This window comes from Myotis brandtii, unplaced genomic scaffold (genome assembly GCF_000412655.1).
Source record: "Myotis brandtii unplaced genomic scaffold, ASM41265v1 scaffold383, whole genome shotgun sequence".
Taxonomy (NCBI): Eukaryota; Metazoa; Chordata; class Mammalia; order Chiroptera; family Vespertilionidae; genus Myotis; species Myotis brandtii.
In genome coordinates this window covers 2260934-2284215 of record NW_005364711.1, presented here as the reverse complement: position 1 = coordinate 2284215, position 23282 = coordinate 2260934, and the positions used below count along the sequence as shown (strand labels likewise).

General features: G+C 40.9%; 1 protein-coding gene across 4 annotated transcripts in view; it reads left to right on the top strand.

Moving 5' to 3' along the window:
• The window catches only part of TOM1L1 (target of myb1 like 1 membrane trafficking protein), a 40621-nt gene that overhangs the window by 10728 nt on the left and 6611 nt on the right, over positions 1–23282 (top strand). For 3 of the 4 annotated variants that reach the window (XR_001363348.1, XM_005872556.2, XM_014544839.1), the window contains 7 exons: positions 533–658; positions 2426–2530; positions 3918–4034; positions 14490–14623; positions 16138–16195; positions 16593–16710; positions 18022–18118. Coding sequence is in view for 3 of the 4 variants with exons in the window: in XM_005872556.2 (XP_005872618.1) it covers positions 533–658; positions 2426–2530; positions 3918–4034; positions 14490–14623; positions 16138–16195; positions 16593–16710; positions 18022–18118 (755 nt within the window). In the remaining variant the exon portion in view is untranslated. The remainder of the gene's footprint in view (positions 1–532; positions 659–2425; positions 2531–3917; positions 4035–14489; positions 14624–16137; positions 16196–16592; positions 16711–18021; positions 18119–23282) is intronic. The other variant, XM_014544840.1, reaches the window with a different exon arrangement.

Genomic DNA, 23282 nt, shown 5'->3' with positions numbered 1-23282 from the left:
AAGTTATTTGGCAAAAGAGCTACGGATGCTGTTTTAGAATATGTGTATTAATTCTGGATTTGGTACAGCAAAAAATAATAATATATATTCCAGGGTTTCATTAAAATGTTGAGGCATGCGAGTCTGATGATTAATCATATTATATTTTTTATTTTAAAAAATATATTTTTATTGATTTAGGAGGGGAAGGGAGAGGGAGAGAGAGATAGAAATACCAATGATGAGAGAATCATTGAGCGGCTGCCTCCTGCTCAGCCCACACTAGAGATCGAGTCTGCAACCTGGGCATGTGCCCTGACTGGGAATCGAACCGTGACCTCCTGGTTCATACTCCTGGTCAACACTCAACCACTGAGCCATGCTGGCCAGGCTTAAACATATTTTATATTATTATTCTAGTCTCTGAAAATGTACAGTTTGTCCTTGGCCTTCAAAAGTAGCTTTCTCATTCTGAGTAAAGTCCTTCATTGTCAATCTCTCATTTTCAGTCACCAGCTTAAGAATTGTGTTTTGTGTTTGCTGTTGTTTTCAGACTTGGTCCCAGGGTTTCCCTGGAGGTGTGGATGTAAGTGAGGTGAAGGACGTGTACCTTGACCTGCTTAAGAAAGGTGTTCACTTTCCTCCCTCAGAGGCAGAGGTGGAAGCAGCAGAACAAGAGGTAGGAGGTCTTTTCTTTGACTCACGTAGAGTAAGTTAGTATGTGACATGGATTTTTTTCTCACTGAGAGGGACAATCTCAGCTCTATTTAGGTTAAGCAAGAAGATGACTGTATTAGAAGGATACTGCAGTATGTCCTAGAACAGTGATGGCGAACCTTTTGAGCTCGGCGTATCAGCATTTTGAAAAACCCTAACTTAACTCTGGTGCCGTGTCACATATAGAAATTTTTTGATATTTGCAACCATAGTAAAACAAAGACTTATATTTTGATATTTCTTTTATATATTTAAATGCCATTTAACAAAGAAAAATCAACCGAAAAAATGAGTTCGCGTGTCACCTCTGACACACGTGTCATAGGTTCGCCATCACTGTCCTAGAATAATGAAGCCACAACAGGTTGGTGTTAGCTGGATCTTTTGAACAACCAGAGACCAAGCTCTCAAATGCCTTATTTCTTGTCTGCTTCTAGATGTTCCTCTGATCACCAGCTTCATTCCTCTCTCTCATTGCAGAACAGCTTCTTCCACATAGCAGATAACATAGCTCCCAGTTTTCCATGTGATTGCTTTAGCATTTTTCAGATTCCAACTTTTAAAAAAACACACAAAAACTGGGAGAAGGAGGCTCCGTGAACCAATCTGGGTCAGTTTTCGATTTCTGCACAACTCAACTGAGTTCATGTAAAAATATGATATGTTGGCTCCAAATAGGAATCATTTGGCTATAGTAGAGGAGAGGGCAGCTTTCAAACAAAAGGTCTTGGTGCTAGACAAGGGCCTTTACCTTGGGTAGCTTTATAATATGTCTATTGTTTATTATTGATACTGTGTCCATGAGAGAGTTTCTAGATATTCACATGTATTCTCAAGTTTGCAAATAATTTCCAAAGTTTTGAACTATATCACTTTGAATGGCTGATTAAATTCGCCTAACTTTCTGTAATTTCTACAATGCAAAAACAGCATTCCTTGCCTTCCTTAGATTGGCGAGTCTTATCTTGGTGGAATAAGCAATACCACAAGTCTTATCTTCAAGGAGGCTCTGTCTGGAGGGCCAGCTCTTCTACTGGTGTGGCCATTCGCCTTTTTCCCCATTCTTTCACCTGCCCATGAGCCTGCTCATCTGACCCCTTTTGTTCTCTTCCATGGCACAGTGTGGTCATGGCCTAGAACCTTGCTACTTAAAGTGTGATTTGGGGTATCATCTTTAGTTTATCCTCGACTAAATCAGAGGCTCATTTTTGCAAGGTTTCCCGGTGACTTCTCTGCACATTCATGTTGAGAAGCACTGGCCTCAAGCCCTGTACTTGGGCTCTCCACCCGGGGTTGGGAGTGGAGCATGGATTCAGAGAGGTCCATTGGTGGAAAAGGAGATGCTTCGCCAGCTGTGGCTTCAAAAGACTCGACACGAATTGATTGACCCTTTGTTTGTAACGACCCGAAAGAGGACAGCAGCAATCTCACAGGGCAGTTTGTCTTGTAGACCCTTGGTAAAAAAAATCTAAGAGCATTTTATTAAATTTTAATTCCGTTAATAATCATAATAGCCACCTTCTACTTAGTCTATTATGCCATTTGTTTAAATGTGGGCAAAATGTGGGCAGGTTCAACACTTGATGATTGACTCTGGACTAACACCCTTTAAACTTGGATTTTGGCTGAGAGAAAGTGATGGAGTCATCTGAATGGAAAAAAAACTGGGCTTGGGGTGTTTATGGTCATAAATGTTAAATAATAGTCTTTCCGTATTTCATCTTGACAGACTGCTCAAGTCTCATCAAATCCACCCACCTCTGTTCCTACTGCACCGGCTCTTTCTTCTGTAATTGCTCCCAAGAATGCGACTATTACATTGGTCCCAGAACAGGTAACAGTAGCAACAACTGAGTGTATTGATGACTTTTTCTAAGTTCTGAGCAGTTGGTATACATTTTGTTTATTCTTTTTCACACTGTTATGAGGTGGGGGTACATTGTTACCCTCATTCTGCAGGGGAGGGGTCTGGAGCTTAATGACACTGTGTGATGTATCATGGGTCAATTCTAAGTGCACTTAAGCCCACGGATTCTGTCTGACCCTAAAGCCCGAGCTCTGAACAGTTCTGCTTGGCTAGTGGCTTTTGTGTCTTTGTGGAGGTTGGGCTGTGAAATGGACCTGGTGCCAACTAGCTGATTGTTATTGGTTTTGATTAGGACTGTCCAAACACCATTTCAGAAACCTCAGTACATGGTAGTCTTATTAGGAGTATTTATTGTGCTAACTGAATTACACTTACTTGTTTGTCTCTGTATCTGTTTATCAGAGGTCCAGATGAGCAATTATTATACAGGATGGGGCAGAAGTAGATTTACAGTTGTTGTTATAGAAAATAATATAATAATTAATAAATAATAATATAAGAAACTCACAATTGCAAACCTGCTTTTGCCTCACCCCGTATGAAGCTCTTTTCTGTGCTGCTTTAAGGGAACTATTATTGAAGACTTTGTAGTAGTATTATTCAGCATTACATAAAAATTTATGGAGCCCTAGCCGATTTTGCTCAGTGGATAGAGCGAATGAAGGGTCCCGGGTTCGATTCTGGTCAAGGGCATGTACCTTGGTTGCAGGCTCAATCCCTGGCCCTGGTTGGGGTGCAAGCAGGAGGCAACCAATCAATGTGTCTCTCTCACATTGATGTTTCTCTCTTTCTGTCTTTCCCCCTCCCTTCCACTCGCTCTAGAAAGCAATGGGAAAAATATCCCTTGGGTGAGGATTTAAAAATAAAAAATAAACACAAATAAATACCCTTTAAAAAAAAAACCCATGCAGTTAATTTCTCTTAGAATTTAATCCAGGAAGAAAAAAATAAAGCGTTCCTTGATTCTTCCTTCCCTAATACCATGATAACTGTACCACCTTTTTTTCCCCCTTTTTCCCATCAGTTGCCAAGAAACCCAGGCTAACATTTTCCATTTTGTCCAGGTCCCTGGTATAGTCACCTTCCCCCTTCTCCATATTGTTCCTAATCTGATTTTCCCCCTTCATTTTTAACAATCCTGGGAAATATTTTTGGATTTATTACAAGCAATCTTTAAGTCCTTATAAGTGACAGAAGACACATTTGCAAAATGTGTAAATAGATATATTAATTGAAATAGAGATTTGACAATATTAAATTTTACAAAAAGCATTTTTCCTCCCAGCAAGGGTCCCCTGAGAGAAGGAAACAAGGGGTCCCACATACTGACCGGTGACTGTGTTGCTCTCAACAGATTGGCAAGTTGCACAGCGAGCTGGACATGGTGAAGATGAATGTGAAAGTGATGTCCGCCATCCTGATGGAGAATATTCCTGGATCTGAGAACCCTGAAGACATGGAGCTTCTGCAGGTGAAATATGGTTTCAGGGACAATCAGTCCAAATGTCTCTTAAAATTATTCTCTAAACTTGGAGCCTTGGAGATAGAAGATGCCTTAACATTGTCTACCAGTCCATCCTCCTGCGTCATCCATTGATTTCTAAATGTAGCAAAAAAAGATGCAAGGGTGGCTTTTTCAGAAAGGCACTAGTAACTTACACATGCTCCTGGCCTTCTTGCAACAAATAACTTACCATCATTTACTCATTCATAGCCTTGCTCATATGAACTCTCTTACTCGTCTCTAATAGTTTCAAATGCGCAAAAGTTGGCTCTATATTGAGCCATTCAACAAACATTGAGTAACTACAATGTGGTAGAAGACTCAGACATTGACTCTGTCCTAGCCCTCAAGGAACTTATGTCTGATGAACATGATGGTTTTGTAAACAACAGTTTAATAAAGTGTTATAGAAGCCAGGATAGAAATGTGTTCTCCATATAGTGGGATAAGGGCTGGGAGCAGGGAGAAAGGTGAGGTTTTTGGAAAGGTCTAGAATAGATGGAGGCAGTACTCAGGCTACAGGAGAAAGTGGGCAGTGCATCTGGACCGAGGAAACCGTGAGCAGTTCATTGTTACTGCTGATGGCCCTGCCAGGCCTGTTTCTGTGTCTATAAATCCATGCTCTTTACTTTTTCCCCTCTAACCATTTGTTCTAATTGTCAATTCTAAATTTTAACAAACATTTTTTACATATTAATTTTAGAAGCACTTAGAGAAAAAAAATCAGTGTCTAAATCTTCTTCCCCCGGGAAGTCAAGAACCTTATTCTATTTCTACTTTTCTCGGATTCCAATGCATTTTTCTTTGTTATCTCTCCTTCCATTTCTCAGATTGTTATGAGAGTTTAATGGAGTATCCTTTAAAAAAAAATCCACAATTGAAGGCTTTTACAGATATAAACTTTGTGACACGTAATGTTTAACAAGCATGTTCAACTAAAATACAAAATTAAATATGCCAGTAAAAGGGTATGTGGCAGATACTTTTCAAAAAATGGTCACATTCCATTTAAATATGTGAATCCAGTTTTATAATTTATGCCTCCTGGAGTGCACTGCAGTGCCTTTGTGTGTCAGCTTTTGGGTGCAGATGTTTGATTGAGTTTTGCAAGGATAATGCTAATTTGTTGGTTGCTGTTTTGATGCCTGGGCTTAGGGCTGTGTGTTGCCTTGAATAGTAAAGAGACTTGGGTTATAAATCAACTTGAGAGTACTACTCAAGGCCAATCCAACTTGAATGGGTTCTGGCATCAGACCAACCTGCTTATGGAGCCTAGTGAATATGTAGCTTTCTTTTTCTTTCTATGCTTTCTGTTAAAAACACATAGAAATCGGGTGTGAGGAGTGCTGTTCTTAAATTCTTTTGACAAATATTTGAGGGATTTTTCTTGCCATCTAAGTAACCTCATAAAGAAAACAATTTCCCTACCCACAACACTTCTAACAGCTTGCGTGTGAGGTTTTCCCTCCTCACGTAACCAATTCTGATACTAACTATCTGGCGTTAGCAGGGACCTCACAGATGAAGGGCTCAGGCCCATGAAAGTCGTGGCCCTCAGGTAACCCACACTTCTGTATGATTGGGCTACCTGATGAAGAGGTACACAGGATGAGGTCTGGAAGGGTCAGGAGCTCCTGTCTCCATAGAATTGGGGTGCACCACCCTCCTGGCTCCTGGATGTGTTCACTGACCCAGAAGCTCTCAGAACCCCTTTATTTATTTAGAATTTTTTCGGATATTCCATTATTGATTCAGTCATTTGGCCATTGGTGTTTAAAGCAATCCTCAGCCCTCCTCCCCTCCTTGGGGGTCAGGGATGGAGTGAAAGCTTCAACCCTCTAATCCCAGGATTGGTCTCCTTGGCTGCAAACCCCCTTCTTCCAAGAGTCACCTCATTAGCATAAACTCTGGTAGGGTTGAAAGGAGCTTGTTATAAATAACAATAGATGCCCCTCACCCTGACCACTCAGGAAATTCCAAGGGTTTTAGAACTTCTTTGCTAGGAACTAGGGTTGAAGACCAAATCTATATTTCTTCTTATATCACAGTATCATACCTCAGTCTAAGAGAACTGGTTGAATCTATGGAGATCAAGGACAAGGAGCCTATCTGATACAAGGATCTTAAAAACAAAATTAGCAAAGCTGACGATGGAGAGTTTTCAGGGGTTCTCTCACACCTGTCCCAACTATTCAGATCAATGGAGTTAGAACCCCCACCTAATGCTAGCTCCCTGGCCTCCCCGGGTAACCCCAGGGGCTTGGGAGGCTTTGGCATGCTCCTGGCTGGGACATGGAGGTGGGAGGCAGTGAGGGCCCCTTGGCATTGAGCGTCCCCAGGGCATATTTTGAGGGTAGGAGTGCATCTGTGAAGAAGTGATAATACTATCAGAGGTCAACTGTATGAGCTGTGAAACAGACATCTATTTCTTTTTCCAAAACCAGCTAATAACCACAGTTTTTTATTTTTTAATATGTTTTTCTTGATTTTGAGAGACAGAGGAAGGGAAAGGGAGAGATAGAAACACTGATGAGAAAGAAACATCACATGTTTCTACACGCCCCTCCTGGGGATTGACCCCGCAACCCGGACATGTGCCCTGACCAGAATTGAACCAGCAACCTCTTGGTGCACGGGAGGATGCTCCGTCCACTGAGCCACTCTGGCTGGGCTAACCACAGTTTCTGAAAGCTCACGGAAATAATAAACTTACCTCCTCTTTATTCCCCAAATCCCAGTGAAATGGCAGAAGGAATATGAAACTAAGAATAAACTCCCTCGGATCACAGGAGAGCCTAGACCAGCCGTGGGCAAACTACGGCCCGAGGGCCGGATCCGGCCCATTTGAAATGAATAAAACTAAAAAAAAAAAAAGACCGTACCCTTTTATGTAATGATGTTTACTTTGAATTTATATTAGTTCACACAAACACTCCATCCATGCTTTTGTTCCGGCCCTCCGGTCCAGTTTAAGAACCCATTGTGGCCCTCGAGTCAAAAAGTTTGCCCACCCCTGGCCTAGACCATCAGGAGAGCAGAAGAGGGAGAATATTCAGTGTCCAATAATATAGGTGGCATCAGACCGAGGGAGGAACCCACAGCCTCACCCAGGCAAAAGAGACCCTTCAGGAACTTCCGGGATGGCTATTGTTGACCAAAGAAAGTGTAGCCTATAGAAAAATTTTGTAAGAGTTTATTTGACACTACATTTTGAAGACATGCCTAGAAGCGAAATTGCAACAGATTGAGAAAATGCTTCTGTGAATGGAGTTTGCCCGTTTCTTTTCTGCACTTAGAATCAAAGAAAAAAAAAAACCAGGAAGATACATAAAATGCATCACGAGGTGGGAGAAAGCATAGCGGGGAAATCAGTAGGATTGGATAAAAAGCAAAAATGGAGAAACACACCTTTTTACATTGGTGGGTACAGGATGGTTAATAATTAACATTTATAGTATATGGAACTGGCATTTGGGGAACAAGATAACAAGGAAGGGCTCTGTGGTCTCCGGCTGTGGTGATCTTGTGCTCTGGGGCCTGCGGTTGTGCCAGCGAAGGGTCTAGAAAAGAAAATTCCTGCGACATTGCAAAGCTGTGTTCTCCTGGATGCATAAGAACAGGACAGGGCTCACTCACGGTGAAGATTGGCTTTGCCTACGGCAGCTGGAGGCCTGGGAGTTGACTGCCTGCTGTGGCTTGCCCAGCTAGCAGTTTATGATCAGACCCTCCTGTGTGGTTACTTTTGGTCACTGAGCTTGTCAGGCCTGCCTGCCATGGGTTCCCCCTGAGCTTGTCAGGTTCATGGCATAGGCCCCCATTTTTTTCACACTGTAAAGGACAAGGGACAAGGACTGTCCCTCAATGAACTGGGGGTTTCCAAGGGGACCCGGAACCTCAGCAGACAGAGGAAAAAGGACCAGTATTCCCTAGGGTTTTTAAGCATGGAAGGCAGGGAATCTCATTCCCAGAGATGGTGATGCAATAAGGCTGTTAGAATTCTCAGGAAAAAAATACTTATTTTCCTTCTCCTCCTGAAAGTCAAGGCTGAGACACGCTTTTCCTTTGTGGTTACAGAGTGAAAGGAAACCTTTGTGTTTTTTTTCTACTGTTTAAACCAACAGTACCCACAGGGCCCAGTTCTCCTACACCAGCTGGGTGTCCTATAGTACAAATCAGTTCTGACACTATCCAGCTGGTGTTAGCATCAGGCTCCACAGTTAAGGGCTCAGACCCACAAGACGGCCCCCACTTCCGATGCCCATTGCACAGCCAGGCCTTCCATACGTCTGACCAACTAGCTCTAATAGAAACCAGGGATTCCCAAGACCTTCTCCTGGGGGTTGATAATTTGCTAGAATGACTCACAGAACTCAAGGAAACATTTCTATCTACCAGTTCATTATAAAGGGTATTACAAGGGATGCGAATGAAGAAACCCAGAAGGGTTCTGAAGACGAGAGCGTCTGTCCCTGTGGGGTTGGGGTACGCCACCCTCCTAGCACTTGGATGCATTCACCAACCCAGAGGACCCCATAGTTTATGCATTTTTATGGAGGTTTGAGGGTTCAGAACAGGCCTCCCCCACGTGTGCCACTTTGGCATGTGCATTATTTTAAACTGAGGGCCAATCAAGACCCTGTAGGCTCATGAGAAATTTCTACCTCTCCCTTAAAAAAATTTAAATTAGGGGCCTTGCCCATAATAAGTCATTACTGGAGATAATGTCCTATGACCTATGTAGAGGGCAGGGCAAACATCTAATTACTGAGTATCTGCCCTTCTGATCCTCCTGGGATGCCCTTTCCTCTGATGCCCCAAAGTGCCTTACCTCATCCTTAGCACTAAATGCCATACACACCTCATTTTAACTTTCTGTCACTGAACCTTTCGTATAGGTGGGGTTCCCAGACAAATGTAATTAAATTTGTTTCTTTCTCTTGTTAATCTGTCTCATGTTGATCTAATTATTAGCCCAAAATAGCATCACTTCCGCTAAAGCCCACATACTATATATACTGTATACTTCTCATAACTTTCTGTCCCTGACTTCCAAATGTACTAACTAGTACAGTATATGGTGTTCCTATGCATACGTATGTAACTAAATTTGGTTATTTTTTCTTGTTAATCTGTCTCATGCAGATTTCATTGTCAGAACAGCTGAAAGAACCTGAGGAAGGTGGAGGAAAGTTTCTTCCCCTCAAGTTTCATTATGGAGGCATGATCAATTATTAACTCTAATCTCCATCCTCTCTCCCCTTCCCAGAGGATGGAGAGTGGGGCTGAAAGTTACAAGCTTCTAATCACGGTTTGGTCTTTCTGGTGACCAGCCCCCATCCCAAAGCTGTCCAGGAGCCCACCAAGAGTCCCCATATTAGAACAGAAGATGCACCTGTCGCTTGGGGATTTAGGAGCTCCGTGTCAGGAACTGGAAGCAGATATATATATATATAATTTCTTATTTCAGGAAGGGACCATTTAGGTATCTAAACTGCATGTGGGGTCTTTGATCCAGCTCCCCTTCTTGTTCAGGCTTTGTCTCCTGCTTCCCAAGTTTATTAGAAATTGACCTTGATTATTAGAGATGGGTGCCTTTTGAGCCCTTATGCCTTTATTGACTCTCATATCTTTGGATCCTATTTCCAGCCTTTGAAGATTTCTCATACTTTCTTGAAAGTTCAGGCATGCATGTTAAAACATTTTTATATCATATTCAACTTTTTTAGGTATTTTGTTATCAGGAAGGTCTTACTGCAATTTGTTAACATTACACCCAACCTCTACACTTGGAATTGCTTCCTGTTTTGTCTGTCGGTGCTTACCTTCTAGCAGCTGTTCTGTTCATTTGGAACCCATTCCATCTTGTTTCTTTCCATCCCAGATCCAGTGTACTTACTGGGAATCTCCTATCTGTTCTCAAATCCATGGGGAACAGTTCAATCCTGAAGCTCTGCTAATTAATGGGACCCCTACTCTTTGTTAGACTCTTAGGCAGTAAAACTATTTTGCATAATAAACATCTTTCCCCACCACTACTAGTATGTTGCTTGTAGACTATGAACTTCATTATGGGGTGCGGGTAGGGGTGGGGGAGGACTGGGATTGCTTTTAGTTTCCCAGAGAGGAATACAAAGATTCTGATGAGTTAAAGAGCATCTGTTCTGGTCACAAGAATGAAACATTACTGCATGTCTTCTTGCATTTGCTTTCTTGGCCTTGTGCACTTGGCTTTGGACCAACTTACTCTGACCTTGAATAGCTTACTTTTCCTGTTACCTCCCATTTCAGTCTTTCTTGTTTTTGCCTAGCCCCAGTAGGAGAATGAAAGAACAGAGTGTTTTCATCTTCTGCAGAATAAAGTGAGCTCAGATTTTCAAAGTATGACCAGAGAAAGCCTCACTGTAGCTTATTAGAGATGTTTCAAATCATGTGAATGTAAAATTTGATTCTGTAAGAGTAATTTGTAAGCAGTTGAGAAAAACTCCTGAGAGGAAAATTAAAAAAAAAGTCATCCTCCCCTGATCACTCTTACTGTCTTTACCACTCCGAAACTAGTAAGGTATTAAGAGTGGAAGGGGCAGGAAGAGAATAACCAAAGAATTTATAAGCATACTAGAGGCCTGGTGCAGGAAATCCCTCAGCCCGGCCTGTGCCCTCTCTCAGTCCGGGAGCCCTCAGGGGATGTCTGACTGACGGCTTAGGCCAGTGGGCTTAAGCCGTCAGTTGGATATCCTTAGTGCTGCCAGGGAGGCAGGAAAGGCTCCTGCCACCACCACTGCACTCGTCAGCTATGAGCCCAGCTTCTGGCTGAGCGGCACTCCCCCTGTGGGAGTGCACTGACCACCGGGGGCAGCTCCTGCGTTGAGCTCTGCCCCCTGGTGGTCAGTGCGCATCATAGCGACCAGTCATTCCACCATTCGGTCGATTTGCATATTAGCCTTTTATTTTATAGGCTATTGTATAGCCCCCTGGTCGGCAAACTGCGGCTCTTTGGCCCCTTGAGTGTGGCTCTTCCTAAGCCTTAGGAGTACCCTAATTAAGTTAATAACAATGTACCTACCTATATAGTTTAAGTTTAAAAAATTTGGCTCTCAAAAGAAATTTCAGTCGTTGTACTGTTGATATTTGGCTCTGTTGACTAATGAGTTTGCCGACCACTGGTATAGCCCATGGACACAGACAATAGACAGGTGAAGACCTGGGGTGAAGTGGGCTAAGGAGTTAATGAAAACAAACGTTTTCTGTAAGCCAAATGTTGACAATTTTTGTAGTTGGGACAGAGTTGGAAGGGTTCTAATGAGCTGATCTTCTTGAGGATTATCTTGACAATTAATTTATCATTCACTCAGCTGGGCTTGTAGAAGGCAGAAGAGACTGCAGGAACAAGTTAGGTTGAGAGATGTTCGGTTTTAGGGTGGGGGGTAGTTTTTATTTTGAGCAGATAGAGACGTTCTTTGGGTCTCTGGCAGCCTGGGTGCGGTGCCCTGGAGAGAGGAAATATGGTATGGGCTGATAATAGGAGTCTTGCCATGCAGATATTATTTCTAGAGAAGGCTTTCAAGTAAACGCTTCTTCCTGTATTAACTTTTTCAGGGGAGATGTTCGGACGCCTTTCTTTCCCTTTGTATTGAGTTGTCCAAGTTGGTGCATGTGGGACAATTAGAGTCGGAGTTGAAAGTGCAGAGGGAGCTCCTTCCTTAACTCCTGAGCAGCCTGGGGGAGTAGCAGCCCTCTGGATGCCAGAAGAGGAAGCCTTTAATGAGCTCCTTGTTTTGCTCCAAAGACTTTGGAATTGATTGTTCAGTTCACTTTAACTTAGAAGCCTTGCCTTCCCTTTGATATGGTGTAAAGCGGGGGCAATCCCAGGGGCTCCGTGCTGGACATATGCAGCAGCAGCTGTTACTCTGTGTTTTTTGGCTCACGCCCCCTGGCTTCCCACATCCACAGTCCTGCAGGTGCCTGCTGTGGGGAACGTCTGCCCCATCCTTTTGGTCCCTGGTGCTTGATCTACACCGTTTCCAGGCGACTTGGCCCTCCTCGGAGACAGACATCAATGGCAAAGATCAGAGTGGGCTGGCTTTTGAAGAGGTTTGGCGAACTCTGCTTTGCAAACCTGCTGAGAGATGTGGTGTTCCTTTCATGTTTCCTTTCTGTCTGTGTCCAGAGGGCAAAGGGAGGATCTTCACGTGATGGGGGCTATTGATGTTGGTTGCAAATTCATTTCAGATTAATTTCTACTTTTTTTTTTTTGGTCCCCGGCCTCTAACAGCCACTGGGGTCCCTTGATCTTGACATTGCTCTAGCAAGGCTGCCAGGGAGCAAGGAGAATAATTTCTGTGCACGCCCAAACACAGGAACAAAGGAACAGTCCTCATTCATCAGGGGATTGTACTAAATGCTGTTCTGAGTTCTTGCCTCTGCATAATATTGGGTCCTGGTAGTGGTGTGAAGATTACAGGAGGGTACTAGTTATCTAGTTAAGCTTCTAATGATCCCTCCTTATGCAACCATAATGCATTTCTTGACTCTCCACTGTATGCCAGAGACTGGGGGGGTTCCAATTATTTCCTATTCTTACAACAACCCTACGAGATAGCTGGTTGTCTTTGTCTTATAGATTAAAAAAAACACAAAAAAACCTGAAACTAAAATGTAACTAAACTCCATGTGAGGTCGGTGTATGTGAGAAGCCTTTGGTCTACTGAGTCTAAAGACTCTTCTCGCTCATACCAGTGGCCATAAGTGAGCCCAACTCAGCTGGCTTGTTTTACATTGAGTCTATGGGTGCTTTCAGGGTATAATGCAGAGCAGGGTCCTTTTGACAGAGAACAAAGGGCCCACAGAGCAGAAAATATTGTCATACCTGGACCTGTAAGAAAAAAGTTGGTTAGCACAACTGAGAGTGCCCAAGTCTTTATTTAGCAAATAGGACCGTTTTCTGCCTGCACGTTGCAGGTGTAAAACCCAGAATCTGGCATCGATCTGTCCGTCTCGCTTTTCACCCCCACTTTTCACTTCCCTTTATCTTGCACATATTTTTGTTACGATTTTGTGGAGAGTAGTGGCTTTTCCCTCGGAGTCTAAATGGCAGCTGGTAATGGTTTGATTTATTTATTTAGAGATTTCCTGTCAGAGCCTTGTAATAGATTGTTTGAGACTCTAAATGGTTTCGTGAAGCGTCAGTTTTTCAGCGGGTCTTTCTTGAGGGGAAAAATATCAGATAATGTAACAGTGCGATGACTTAGCAAGCCCCGCCGCTTTCATTTTGAAAGGGGGAAACATTCCTGTGTTTTTGCGTGATGTTAGTAGACTATTACGTGGGCAAATTCCAGCCAAGGTGGATTTGAAGAAATATTACTGTCAGTGTTACACTCCTCGGGCTTACTTGGAGATTTGCCTAGGGAGGAGGTCAGTTGTAAGGCAGTAGTTTGCAAATGTCAGTGTGTATAAGAAACACTTTTGCTGCTTCTTTAAAAAAAAAAGTAGATTCCCAGACCCTCAGCCCCAGCTGTAGATGCTTCTGAGGCTCACGGGCAACAGCTGGTTTGGGGAGTGGAGCCCTGGCTCACTGCTGGGATTCTAGGTCATTCGAATAAAGATATTATCCAGCACTCCTTTTAAAATTCTCGTTCCGTTTATCTTGGAATGTGTTGCTGTAGCTGTGAGTTTTAAATGTTTATTTAAGTAAAACAATAATGGGAAAATCACATTGCTGTAAATGTTTAACTACTTTCTATCACTATCTCTAAGAATGACATATTTTCTGTTGTATGTTGTGCTTTGTGGCTACAGAATTCCTCATCATGCACATCTCATTTTATTTTATTTCTTTCCTTTTTATTGAATTTATTGGGGTGACTCTGGCTAACAAAATTATACAGGTTTCAAGTGCACAGTTCTACAACACATCATCTGTGCACTGTATTGTGCGTTCATCACTCCAAGTCGAGTCTCCATCATCACCATTTATCCCCCTTTTACTCTCCCTACCTCTCTCATCCTCCTCATTTTATTTAAATGTCAGCTCTTGAAACAGATGTGTCAAGTAGTATAGTTTTCATTTATCAAATAAGAAAATCGAGATTAAAAAAACAAGTGATGTCCCCACCAACAGTACAGCTAATAAGCAGTCCATCTAGAAGTCCCATATTCTGCTTCTAATTTCAAGTCCTGTGTTCCATGCAGTGCACCAATTTGTCCTCATGACACCTGTTTTGATTTTTAGAGGAAAATATAATCACTTATAACTCACTGTGTTCTCATAGGAAGGATGAGCTATCCATAATTAAATATTTGGTAATCTCCCGTCGCTGACTCGAGGTGGAGGGAGTTGGTCGCAGGTGTATACAGATTGGTGAATCAGTTGTCTTTAGAGAACATTCCTAAGCATGGAAGAAGAAAGCTCTCTCCTCTCTTTGACAGAAACTTTACAAGACGGGCCGGGAGATGCAGGAGCGAATCATGGACCTGCTCGTGGTGGTGGAGAATGAAGACGTAACTATTGAGCTCATTCAAGTGAATGAGGATCTGAATAATGCCATCCTTGGCTATGAGAGGTGAGCAGACGGTGCAGTCTCTTCAACCCTCCTCCGAGTCTGGTTTCACCACCAGTTACTCAGCGTTCTTATTAGAGGGCCTACAAGGTGAACACTCAGGAAGATCAAGAACAGGTTCAGAACAAGGCCGCCTTCCTCCCAAGATAGGGATCTTGGTCCTGGCCTTCTGGGAGCCTGTGATATGGCCTGCGAGAATGAGCAGTGCTGGGCTCTTGAATAGATGAGTGCTATAAACAGAGTCTCAGGGAATGTGAAGTTGATCTTGAGTTTGAGATGGAGAAGAATATGGGAAGGGAAGGGAAGGGGGGGAATATCTTATGTGGAGAAAATAGTCTGTAAAAAACCAGAGCAGCCAATGAGGAAATTTTTTATGCGAACGTATAAAAATAGTTATGCAAATAAGGAAATGGAACTTTGTTGCTCAAGGCTGGGCCTGTGAAGGGTGTTCATACTCAGCACACACCTATAAGAAGCCAATGGCAGAAGTCGACGGGAGAAAAATCACGTGTTTTAGAAAGGGAAAAATCCTTAAAACCAAGTGCATGGTTCAATGAACTGGAAGCTTTTCAACTTTAAAGTGTTTAGGTTCACAGAATTGATGTGTCATAGAATTAATTCCATGTTTCTAAAGCCACTCTTAGCTTGCAAAGCATTTCCACATTCATCCACCTGTATTATCTACTGACATCTTGCCCCTGAGAAAAACTTTCTGATGAAGTGGTTGAAATAAGGATCAGGAAGTCATTTCCATGGTCATATGGCTATTTGATAATAATGCTGGTACTTGAACCTTGTGCTTCTACCTTCAACTTTTACTATTTTTTCAAAGCCATTACTTTGTTTGTTTATTTAACTATTCCTCCTTTACCCCCAATGTATGAGCAGTATAAAATTTTAAAACATTATAAAAGCTCAATATTGTTAGTAGGTATAAAATGTCTTATAAATATGAAGATAGTGAAAATACAATAAATGTATTTAAATCTTCAATGGAAAATTATAATGGTAAAATTGGAAACACCTTAAGTATTTGGGAATAATAAGAAAAGTTAAATATGTGGTACGTTCATAAGGTAAAATATGCAACCACTAAAAATTGAACTTCTGAATAACTAGAAAAGTCCTTGCAAAATAATTGAATTAGGATACAGAAATATGTAAAGTATAATTTCAATTAAGTTTGAAATAGATTAGCCTCCAGGAAAATATATGGGAGGAAATACATCATAATGTTAAGGACAGTTTCTAGGTGATAGAAATGATTAGGGACCATTTCTAGGGGATGGAATTTTATTATTTTTAATACTTTTCCATATTCTTGCTGTTTTCTCAAAAGGCATCATTCATTACCTCTATAAACTGAAAAAAGTGATTAAAGTACTTTACTGGGAATTGAGTGGTGATGAAGCTCATTGTCTTTGTTCCTAAATATTTGCATATTAATAATCTGTTAATTATTGTAGCATTTTCATATCCATTTTCTTTCAACATTTCCATGTTGCTAATTCAAACAGGTTTACTCGAAACCAACAAAGGATTTTGGAGCAAAATAATCAGAGGGAAGACACCAATGTAAGTGAATAGAAATGTTATAAAATACACAATTGAACAGTTTACAAATTGTATAATATGGAGCAAGGTTTATGTTAAAATAAGTCTTAAAAAAGAGGAGATTCATTCCTTAATGATTGGGGTGGTTTTGGTGGTATAGAGTACTTGCCTCAATAACTTGATATCATCAAATTATTAATAAGAGGTCATTAAAAGATGCTCTAATTAAGCAGGAACCCATGTAGAGAGTGAGATGTAATTAGTACTCATATTGTCTATGGAATGGAGAATTCTCCCTCAAGATGCATCCAAATAGGATCTTCTTTTCTCCAAAGGAAAGCTTCCAGGGAGAAAGCCTAAGTGATAAATGACCTGCCAAAGTTTTTCCAAATTATGTTTGTGTTTGCTTTGTTTTCAGGCTGCCACGGAACCTTCTGCCCCATCCTGTGATCTTCTTGACCTAAGCCCCAGCACTCCGAATCATAGGGCTACTCTGGAAGAGGTCAACGCCATGAATGCTCAGCTTTCACACTTAAGTAAGCAAGCATGCAGGTCTTTTAGGCCAGCAGAAGAGCTTAAGGTGAAACAGATCTCCTTGGTTTCATGATTAATTGCAACCAGAGAAGGACTGGCATCACTCTGAATAGCAGGACTATATCAGGAGATGTAATTATTTCTTGGCCAATGGTTGTTGGGTCATGCCCAGCACAGGAAAGGGATGTGACTGGAGGAGGAGGTCCTTGAAACTCATCCCACTGGCTTAGAATCTCCTGGAATTCCCATGGCCTGCTTTGTAGACATTGTTCAGTTCCATGGCCAGTACTTAAGTCTACTCTGAACCAACACACTATTGTCTTTGGGTTTCTCTGCCATACTACAGCATCAGATAAGGGAGTATTTGATGTAGAGAAATTCAGGAATTGTGAGGCCTTGTCCATATGGTGGCGAAAGGTAGAGGAGGAAACACTGCCTTTTGAGTCAGAGGAGAGTCCAAGTTGAAATCCCAGTTCTGCCACCTCTTAGTCACCTAACCTCTGAGACTTTCCTATCTTATCAAGTCAGAACAATGGTTATTTTAATGGGTTTCTGTGAAGGTAAAGGAATGATGTTTATAAAATGAAATGTTGGCTTGGGGTTACCTATCATATCTATCTTATTTGTTACATCCTACTATTCTATCAAAAAATCTGGGTAAATTACAAAATAAGGATAATGAGAAATGCTGATGTCCAGAAGTTTTTGCCAAACTGAAATCAGTTTGTTTTTCTATATTAGGAGGTTTTTCCAGAATATTTGGCATCACTGAATTTGTGGTTTTCCTGTAACTTCCTTCATTTCTGAAATGTTGACTGCTTGCTTAGTAGACCAGTGGGATGTGCGGAGTGTATTTCATTAAAGAGTTTTCTTACATTTTTATCAGGCATTTTCCGGGGGTAAAGGGGGAATAATTATTCTCTTTGGGGTGTCTCACTTAAGATGGGAAGTTAAGAATTTGGGGAGGTCAGGGTAGAGCTCTGTATATACAATAGATTTTTCCTTTGGAAGTTGGCAGAACAAGACATGCAAAATCTCATCCATTCCTGATCAGCTTGGGATTTGAGAAAACCCAGCACAATAACATGTGTTACCTTATCAACAACCTCTCCTTGTGACGGGGAATTTCTCTCTTCCCAGTTACCCTAAACGAGGCTCTTTAATTTCTGTTTGAGGAAATTCCATAATTTTATGGTGACAGAAATCTCTCTCTCTCCTCTTACCGCCCGCCCCCCATCCCCCATGGAAAAGCCAACAGAAAAGTTACCGACAAAATGTTTCAAGCCAAACAACAAGTCCATTTTGTGTCCTAGGTTTCAGCTCTCCAACTCCTGTGATAATGAACAGCTTGCAGCCCAGTTCTCGCCCACAAATGGATCTGCTAGCCTTGGAAAACACGGACACAGCCATGTAAGTATGTCCGTCATACTCCAGAACCAACACCACCTCTTTCTGCCTCCTCATATTCCAGAAAGCATGACACAATAGGAAAACCAGAGACTTGGGAATCAGACAGACCTGAGTCAGGATCTCAGCATGCTGCTTCCTACTAGCTCTGTGACTTTGGATAAGATACTTACCCAGCGTGAGCCTTCCGTTTCTTCAAAGAATACTTCCTAGGATCTTACAAAGATTCTGTGAGATGCTGTATGCTACCTCCTAATATAGCACTTGGTAGGTAATAAGCCTTCAATGAGTTGTCTCTGTATCTGTTCGTTTTAACGTAGTAACAGGAAGTAGAGGAAAAACAATGATAAAGGAAGGAGAAGGGAAATGAGGTTCAGAATTGTGAAGAGTAATGGCCACACCAGTACCCAAGGACTTGCTATGTGCCAGGCGCTTTGCTAAGCTGTTTTTGTTCATTTCATTTAATCCTTGCAAAAGTTCTTGGGTCAATGCTGTTACCATTATTCTCATTTTATGGGAGGAAAGGCTGAAACTTAGGGAATAGAACTTGTCCCAGTTCATATAGCTATTGAGTAGCAGTTCTAGCTAATAGCTGCTTATTTTACTCTGTGATCTCATGGGTCTTCTTATGCATGAAGATCACTTGGGTGGCTCTGGCCACCTAAATTCTGATTCAACTGTAGAGGCAAAATAAACCATCCTAATGTCTTATGATCTTGAGATTTTTCCACCCCTCTGTGTTTGCAGTATAATGTGTTCATCACAGAACACATGAGTGCTGAAATTATTCATAACAGAAAGGATCAAAACAGTGATGAAGGGGAAAAGTCATAGGTTGTATTTATAGCCCACTTACCATCAGGCAACAGGCTAAGAAGAATAAGAAATGCCTATTAATTTCTTAGAAGTGCTCCCAAAAGGCCTGAGGTAGATACCTCATCACTCTCATGTTACAAATGAAGAAAATAAGGTTATCCAATTAGTGCATACATGGGATTCAAATTCAAAAGGGTCTGATTTGAGTGCCTGCTCTCTTTTTTCTTTCTGCGCTTTAATTTTTTTTATTTCCTTTATGATAAAATTGACACCCAACCCTTTTTAGTGTACAGTTCTAGGAATTTTAACATATATATAAATTCATGTAACCATCACCAAAATAACTCCCTTATGTCGGTTCTTGAAAAGATTGTGTAAAATTGGTGTTTGCTTCATGTATTTTGAAGCTCTGTTATTAAGGGCATATGCATTGAGGATTGTTATATTTTCTTGGTGAATTGACCCTTTATCATTATGTGATGTCCCCCTTTGTCCCTTGTAATTTTCTTTGCCCTGATGTCTACTTTGGTATTAATACGGCAACTCTAGCTTTCTCTCAATTGGTGTTTGCTTGCATCGTATATCTTGTTCTATCTTTGTTCTTTTAACTATACCAAAATATTTGAAGTGAGTTTATTGTAGATAGCAAATAGTTGTGTCATGCATTTTCATGTATTCTCGTAATTCCTGTCTTTAATTGGTATGGTTAGACCATTTCCATTCAATGTAATTATATGTTTGGAATAAGATCTATGCTTGTGTAATGCTTTCTCTGTGTTCCTTTATCCCCCCTCTGTTTCCTGCATACTTTTAATTATTTGAATTTTTTTTTCAGCATTCCATTTTACTTATTATGATTTTGACTGTATCTTTGTATAGTTTCTATATGGGGGCAGGAACTGGTTACTCTAGGGATTGCAATATACATAACTTTTAAGTCTACTTAGAAACAGTATTTGGCCATTTGAAGTGAAATGTGGAAGCCTTATCACCATATAAATTCCCCCATTTAAATTATAGTTATCATAGATATTACATATGTATACATTGGAGATAAAAACTATCACTAGACAATATTATAATTTTGCTTGCAACCCACAAATACAGGGTGTCCCAAAAATGTATACACACTTTGAATCATTATTAACCCCAATGGGTTAAATCTGAAAAGAAAGAAAGATCAAATGAACTGTCAGCTGTTAGTGTGTATACATTTTTTAGGGACACCCTGTATATTTCAAAAAACTCAAGAAGAGACAAATAGTCTATTATATTTATGCAATATTTACCATCTCTGTTGCTCCTTTATTTTCTCCCAGGATAATTTCCCTTCTCTCTGTAGAATTTCCTTTAGCCATTCTTTTAGAGCAGGTTTATCAGAAGCAAAAATCTTAGTGTTACTTCACTTGAGTATGTCTTAATTGGAGATAAAAACTATCACTAGACAATATTATAATTTTGCTTGCAACCCACAAATACAGGGTGTCCCAAAAATGTATACACACTTTGAATCATTATTAACCCCAATGGGTTAAATCTGAAAAGAAAGAAACATCAAATGAACTGTCAGCTGTTAGTGTATAAACCTTTTTTAGGGACACCCTGTATATCTCAAAAAACTCAAGAAGAGACAAATAGTCCTATTATATTTATGCAATATTTACCATTTCTGTTGCTCCTTTATTTTCTCCCAGGATAACTTCCCTTCTCTCTGTAGAATTTCCTTTAGCCATTCTTTTAGAGCAGGTTTATCAGAAGCAAAAATCTTAGTGTTACTTCACTTGAGTATGTCTTATTGCATATTTGTTTCTGAAGGATATTTTCACTGGATATAGAATTCTGGGTTAACAGTTCATTTTTCTTCCAGCAGTTTTTAAACATTGTTCTACTGTCTTATGGCCTAAATGATTTCTAATGAGAAACCTACATTCATTCAAATTGTTGTCCTCTATAGATACTGTGTTTTCTCTGACTATGCTTTCAAGAATTTTTTTTTTCTAATTTTGAACAGTTTGATTATGATGTGTCTGGGCCTGGATTTTAGTTTCTGCTGTTTTGGATTTGCTGAGTGTATTAGTTTCCTGTGGCTACCATTAAAAAAAAAATGACCACAAACTCAGTGGTTTAAAACCACAGGAACTTATTTTCTCATAGCTCTGGAGGCTAAAAGTCTAAGATTCAGCAGGACCACACACCCCACGGGGCTGCATTCTTTGGCATGTCGCTACATCACTCCATTTTCTGCCTCCACCTTCACATTGCCATTTTCTCTAAAAGTCCCACTGCTTGTCTCTTTCAAGCTCACTTGTCATTGGATTCAAGACCCATTTGAATAACACAGGATGATATTGTCATCTCAAAATCTTTAACTTAAATACATCTGCAAAGACCCTTTTTCCAAATAAGGTAACATTCTTAAGTTCCAGGAATTAAGACAAGGTCATATGTTTTTGGGGAGCCATCATTCACCTGACTCTACTGAACTTTTTTTTTTTTAATATATTTTATTGATTTTCCACAGAGAGGAAGGGAGAGGGATAGAGAGTTAGAAACATAGATGAGAGAGAAACATCAATCAGCTGCCTCCTGCACACCTCCCACTGGGGATGTGCCCACAACCAAAGTACATGCCCTTGACCGGAATCGAACCCGGGACCCTTCAGTCCGCAGGCCTACGCTCTATCCACTGAGCCAAACAGGTTAGGGCATCTACTGAACTTCTTGAATCTGTGAGTTTATGTCTATCAACAAAATTGTGAAGTCTTCAGCCCTTATTATTTGAAATACTTCAAATGTTTTTTCAACATTACACATTTTCTGCTGTCCTGGACTCTTGTTGACACCAATCATAGATCTGTTGTCATTGTCTCATAGTACATCACTCCATTTTCTGCCTCCACCTTCACATTGCCGTTTTCTCTAAAAGTCCCAAGCTTGTCTCTTTCAAGCTCACTTGTCATTGGATTCAGGACGCACTTGAATAACACAGGATGATATTTTCATCTCAAAATCTTTAACTTAAATACATCTTCGAAGACCCTTTTTCCAAATAAGGTAACATTCTTAGGTTCCAGGAATTAGGACAAGGACATATGTTTTTGGGGAGCCATCATTCAACCGACTCTACTGAACTTCTTGATTCTGTGAGTTTATGTCTATCAACAAAACTGTGAAGTCTTCAACCCTTATTATTTGAAATACTTCAAAAGTTTTTTCAACATTACACATTTTCTGCTGTCCTTCTGGGACTTTAGTTGACACCAATCTTAGATCTGTTGTCATTGTCTCATAGAACCCTAGGGTCTGTTCATTGCTTTTCTCACTTTTATTTTTTTTCCTGTTTTTTAGATTGGATAATTTCTATAGATCTATGTTCAAGTTCACTGATTATTTCCTCAGTCATCCCTATATGTTGTCGAGCTCATTCCATAGTTATTGTTAAATTTCAGTTACTGTATTTTTCAATTCTAAAATTACCATTCGACTCCTCATATCTTGTGTTTCTTTGCTGAGGTTTCTATGTTTCTTTTTCTTTTTTTTCAAGAGTGCAGTTTCTTGTTGAAGCATTTGTAGTAAGAGCTGCTTTAAAATCTTAGATAATTTCAGCACCTGTGTCCTCATGATATCAACTTCTGTCGATCTGGCTTTTCTCCTGCCACTTGAAATGTTTCCAGTTCTTCAAATGCCTAGTAACTTTGGGTTGTATATTGGACTTTTTTAATGTTATGAGATCCTTGCTCTTATTTAAATCCTAGTGAGAATGTTGATACTTTGATATTAGTAGGCAGACAGCCTTGTTAGTTTCATGCCACCGTTTAACCTGCCCTCTGTATGCTGCGGCTCCCACGCGGCTAAGCTTTGCAGCGCTGTTCAGCTCTGTCTCACCTGTGCCTCACTCAGTGGTCAGGCTGAGGTCTGGACGGCAGGCTGTGTCCAGTTCTCATTACCTTTGGCATCCTGACTGGGAACAGATCCACAGAATTACAGATCAGAGGGTGAGCCCAGGATTTCACAAACAACTTTGAGTTTGTTTTTCTGAATTTGTCCCTCTTTGTGGTTTCTTTGATAACTTTATCTTCCCAGGACTCCCTTTTTGGCTCTCCAGTCAGAAACTGGAGGTTTACTGTGCCATGCACTTCCTTCAGTGTTAGTGTGTCTGGGACCAAATGGCAGGACAAAGAGGAAAAAAAGAAACAAGAAAGGTTCACCCCCATCCTGTTGGGATCACAGTCTACCTGTTGGAGAGGAAGGTTCCCCTCACTCAGGGTTTTAAACCCCTATAGGTCCCTGTTACCCATGATGTCACTGCAGCCAACTGGCCTAGGGTTAGGGGTGTGAGAACAGAGAGGAG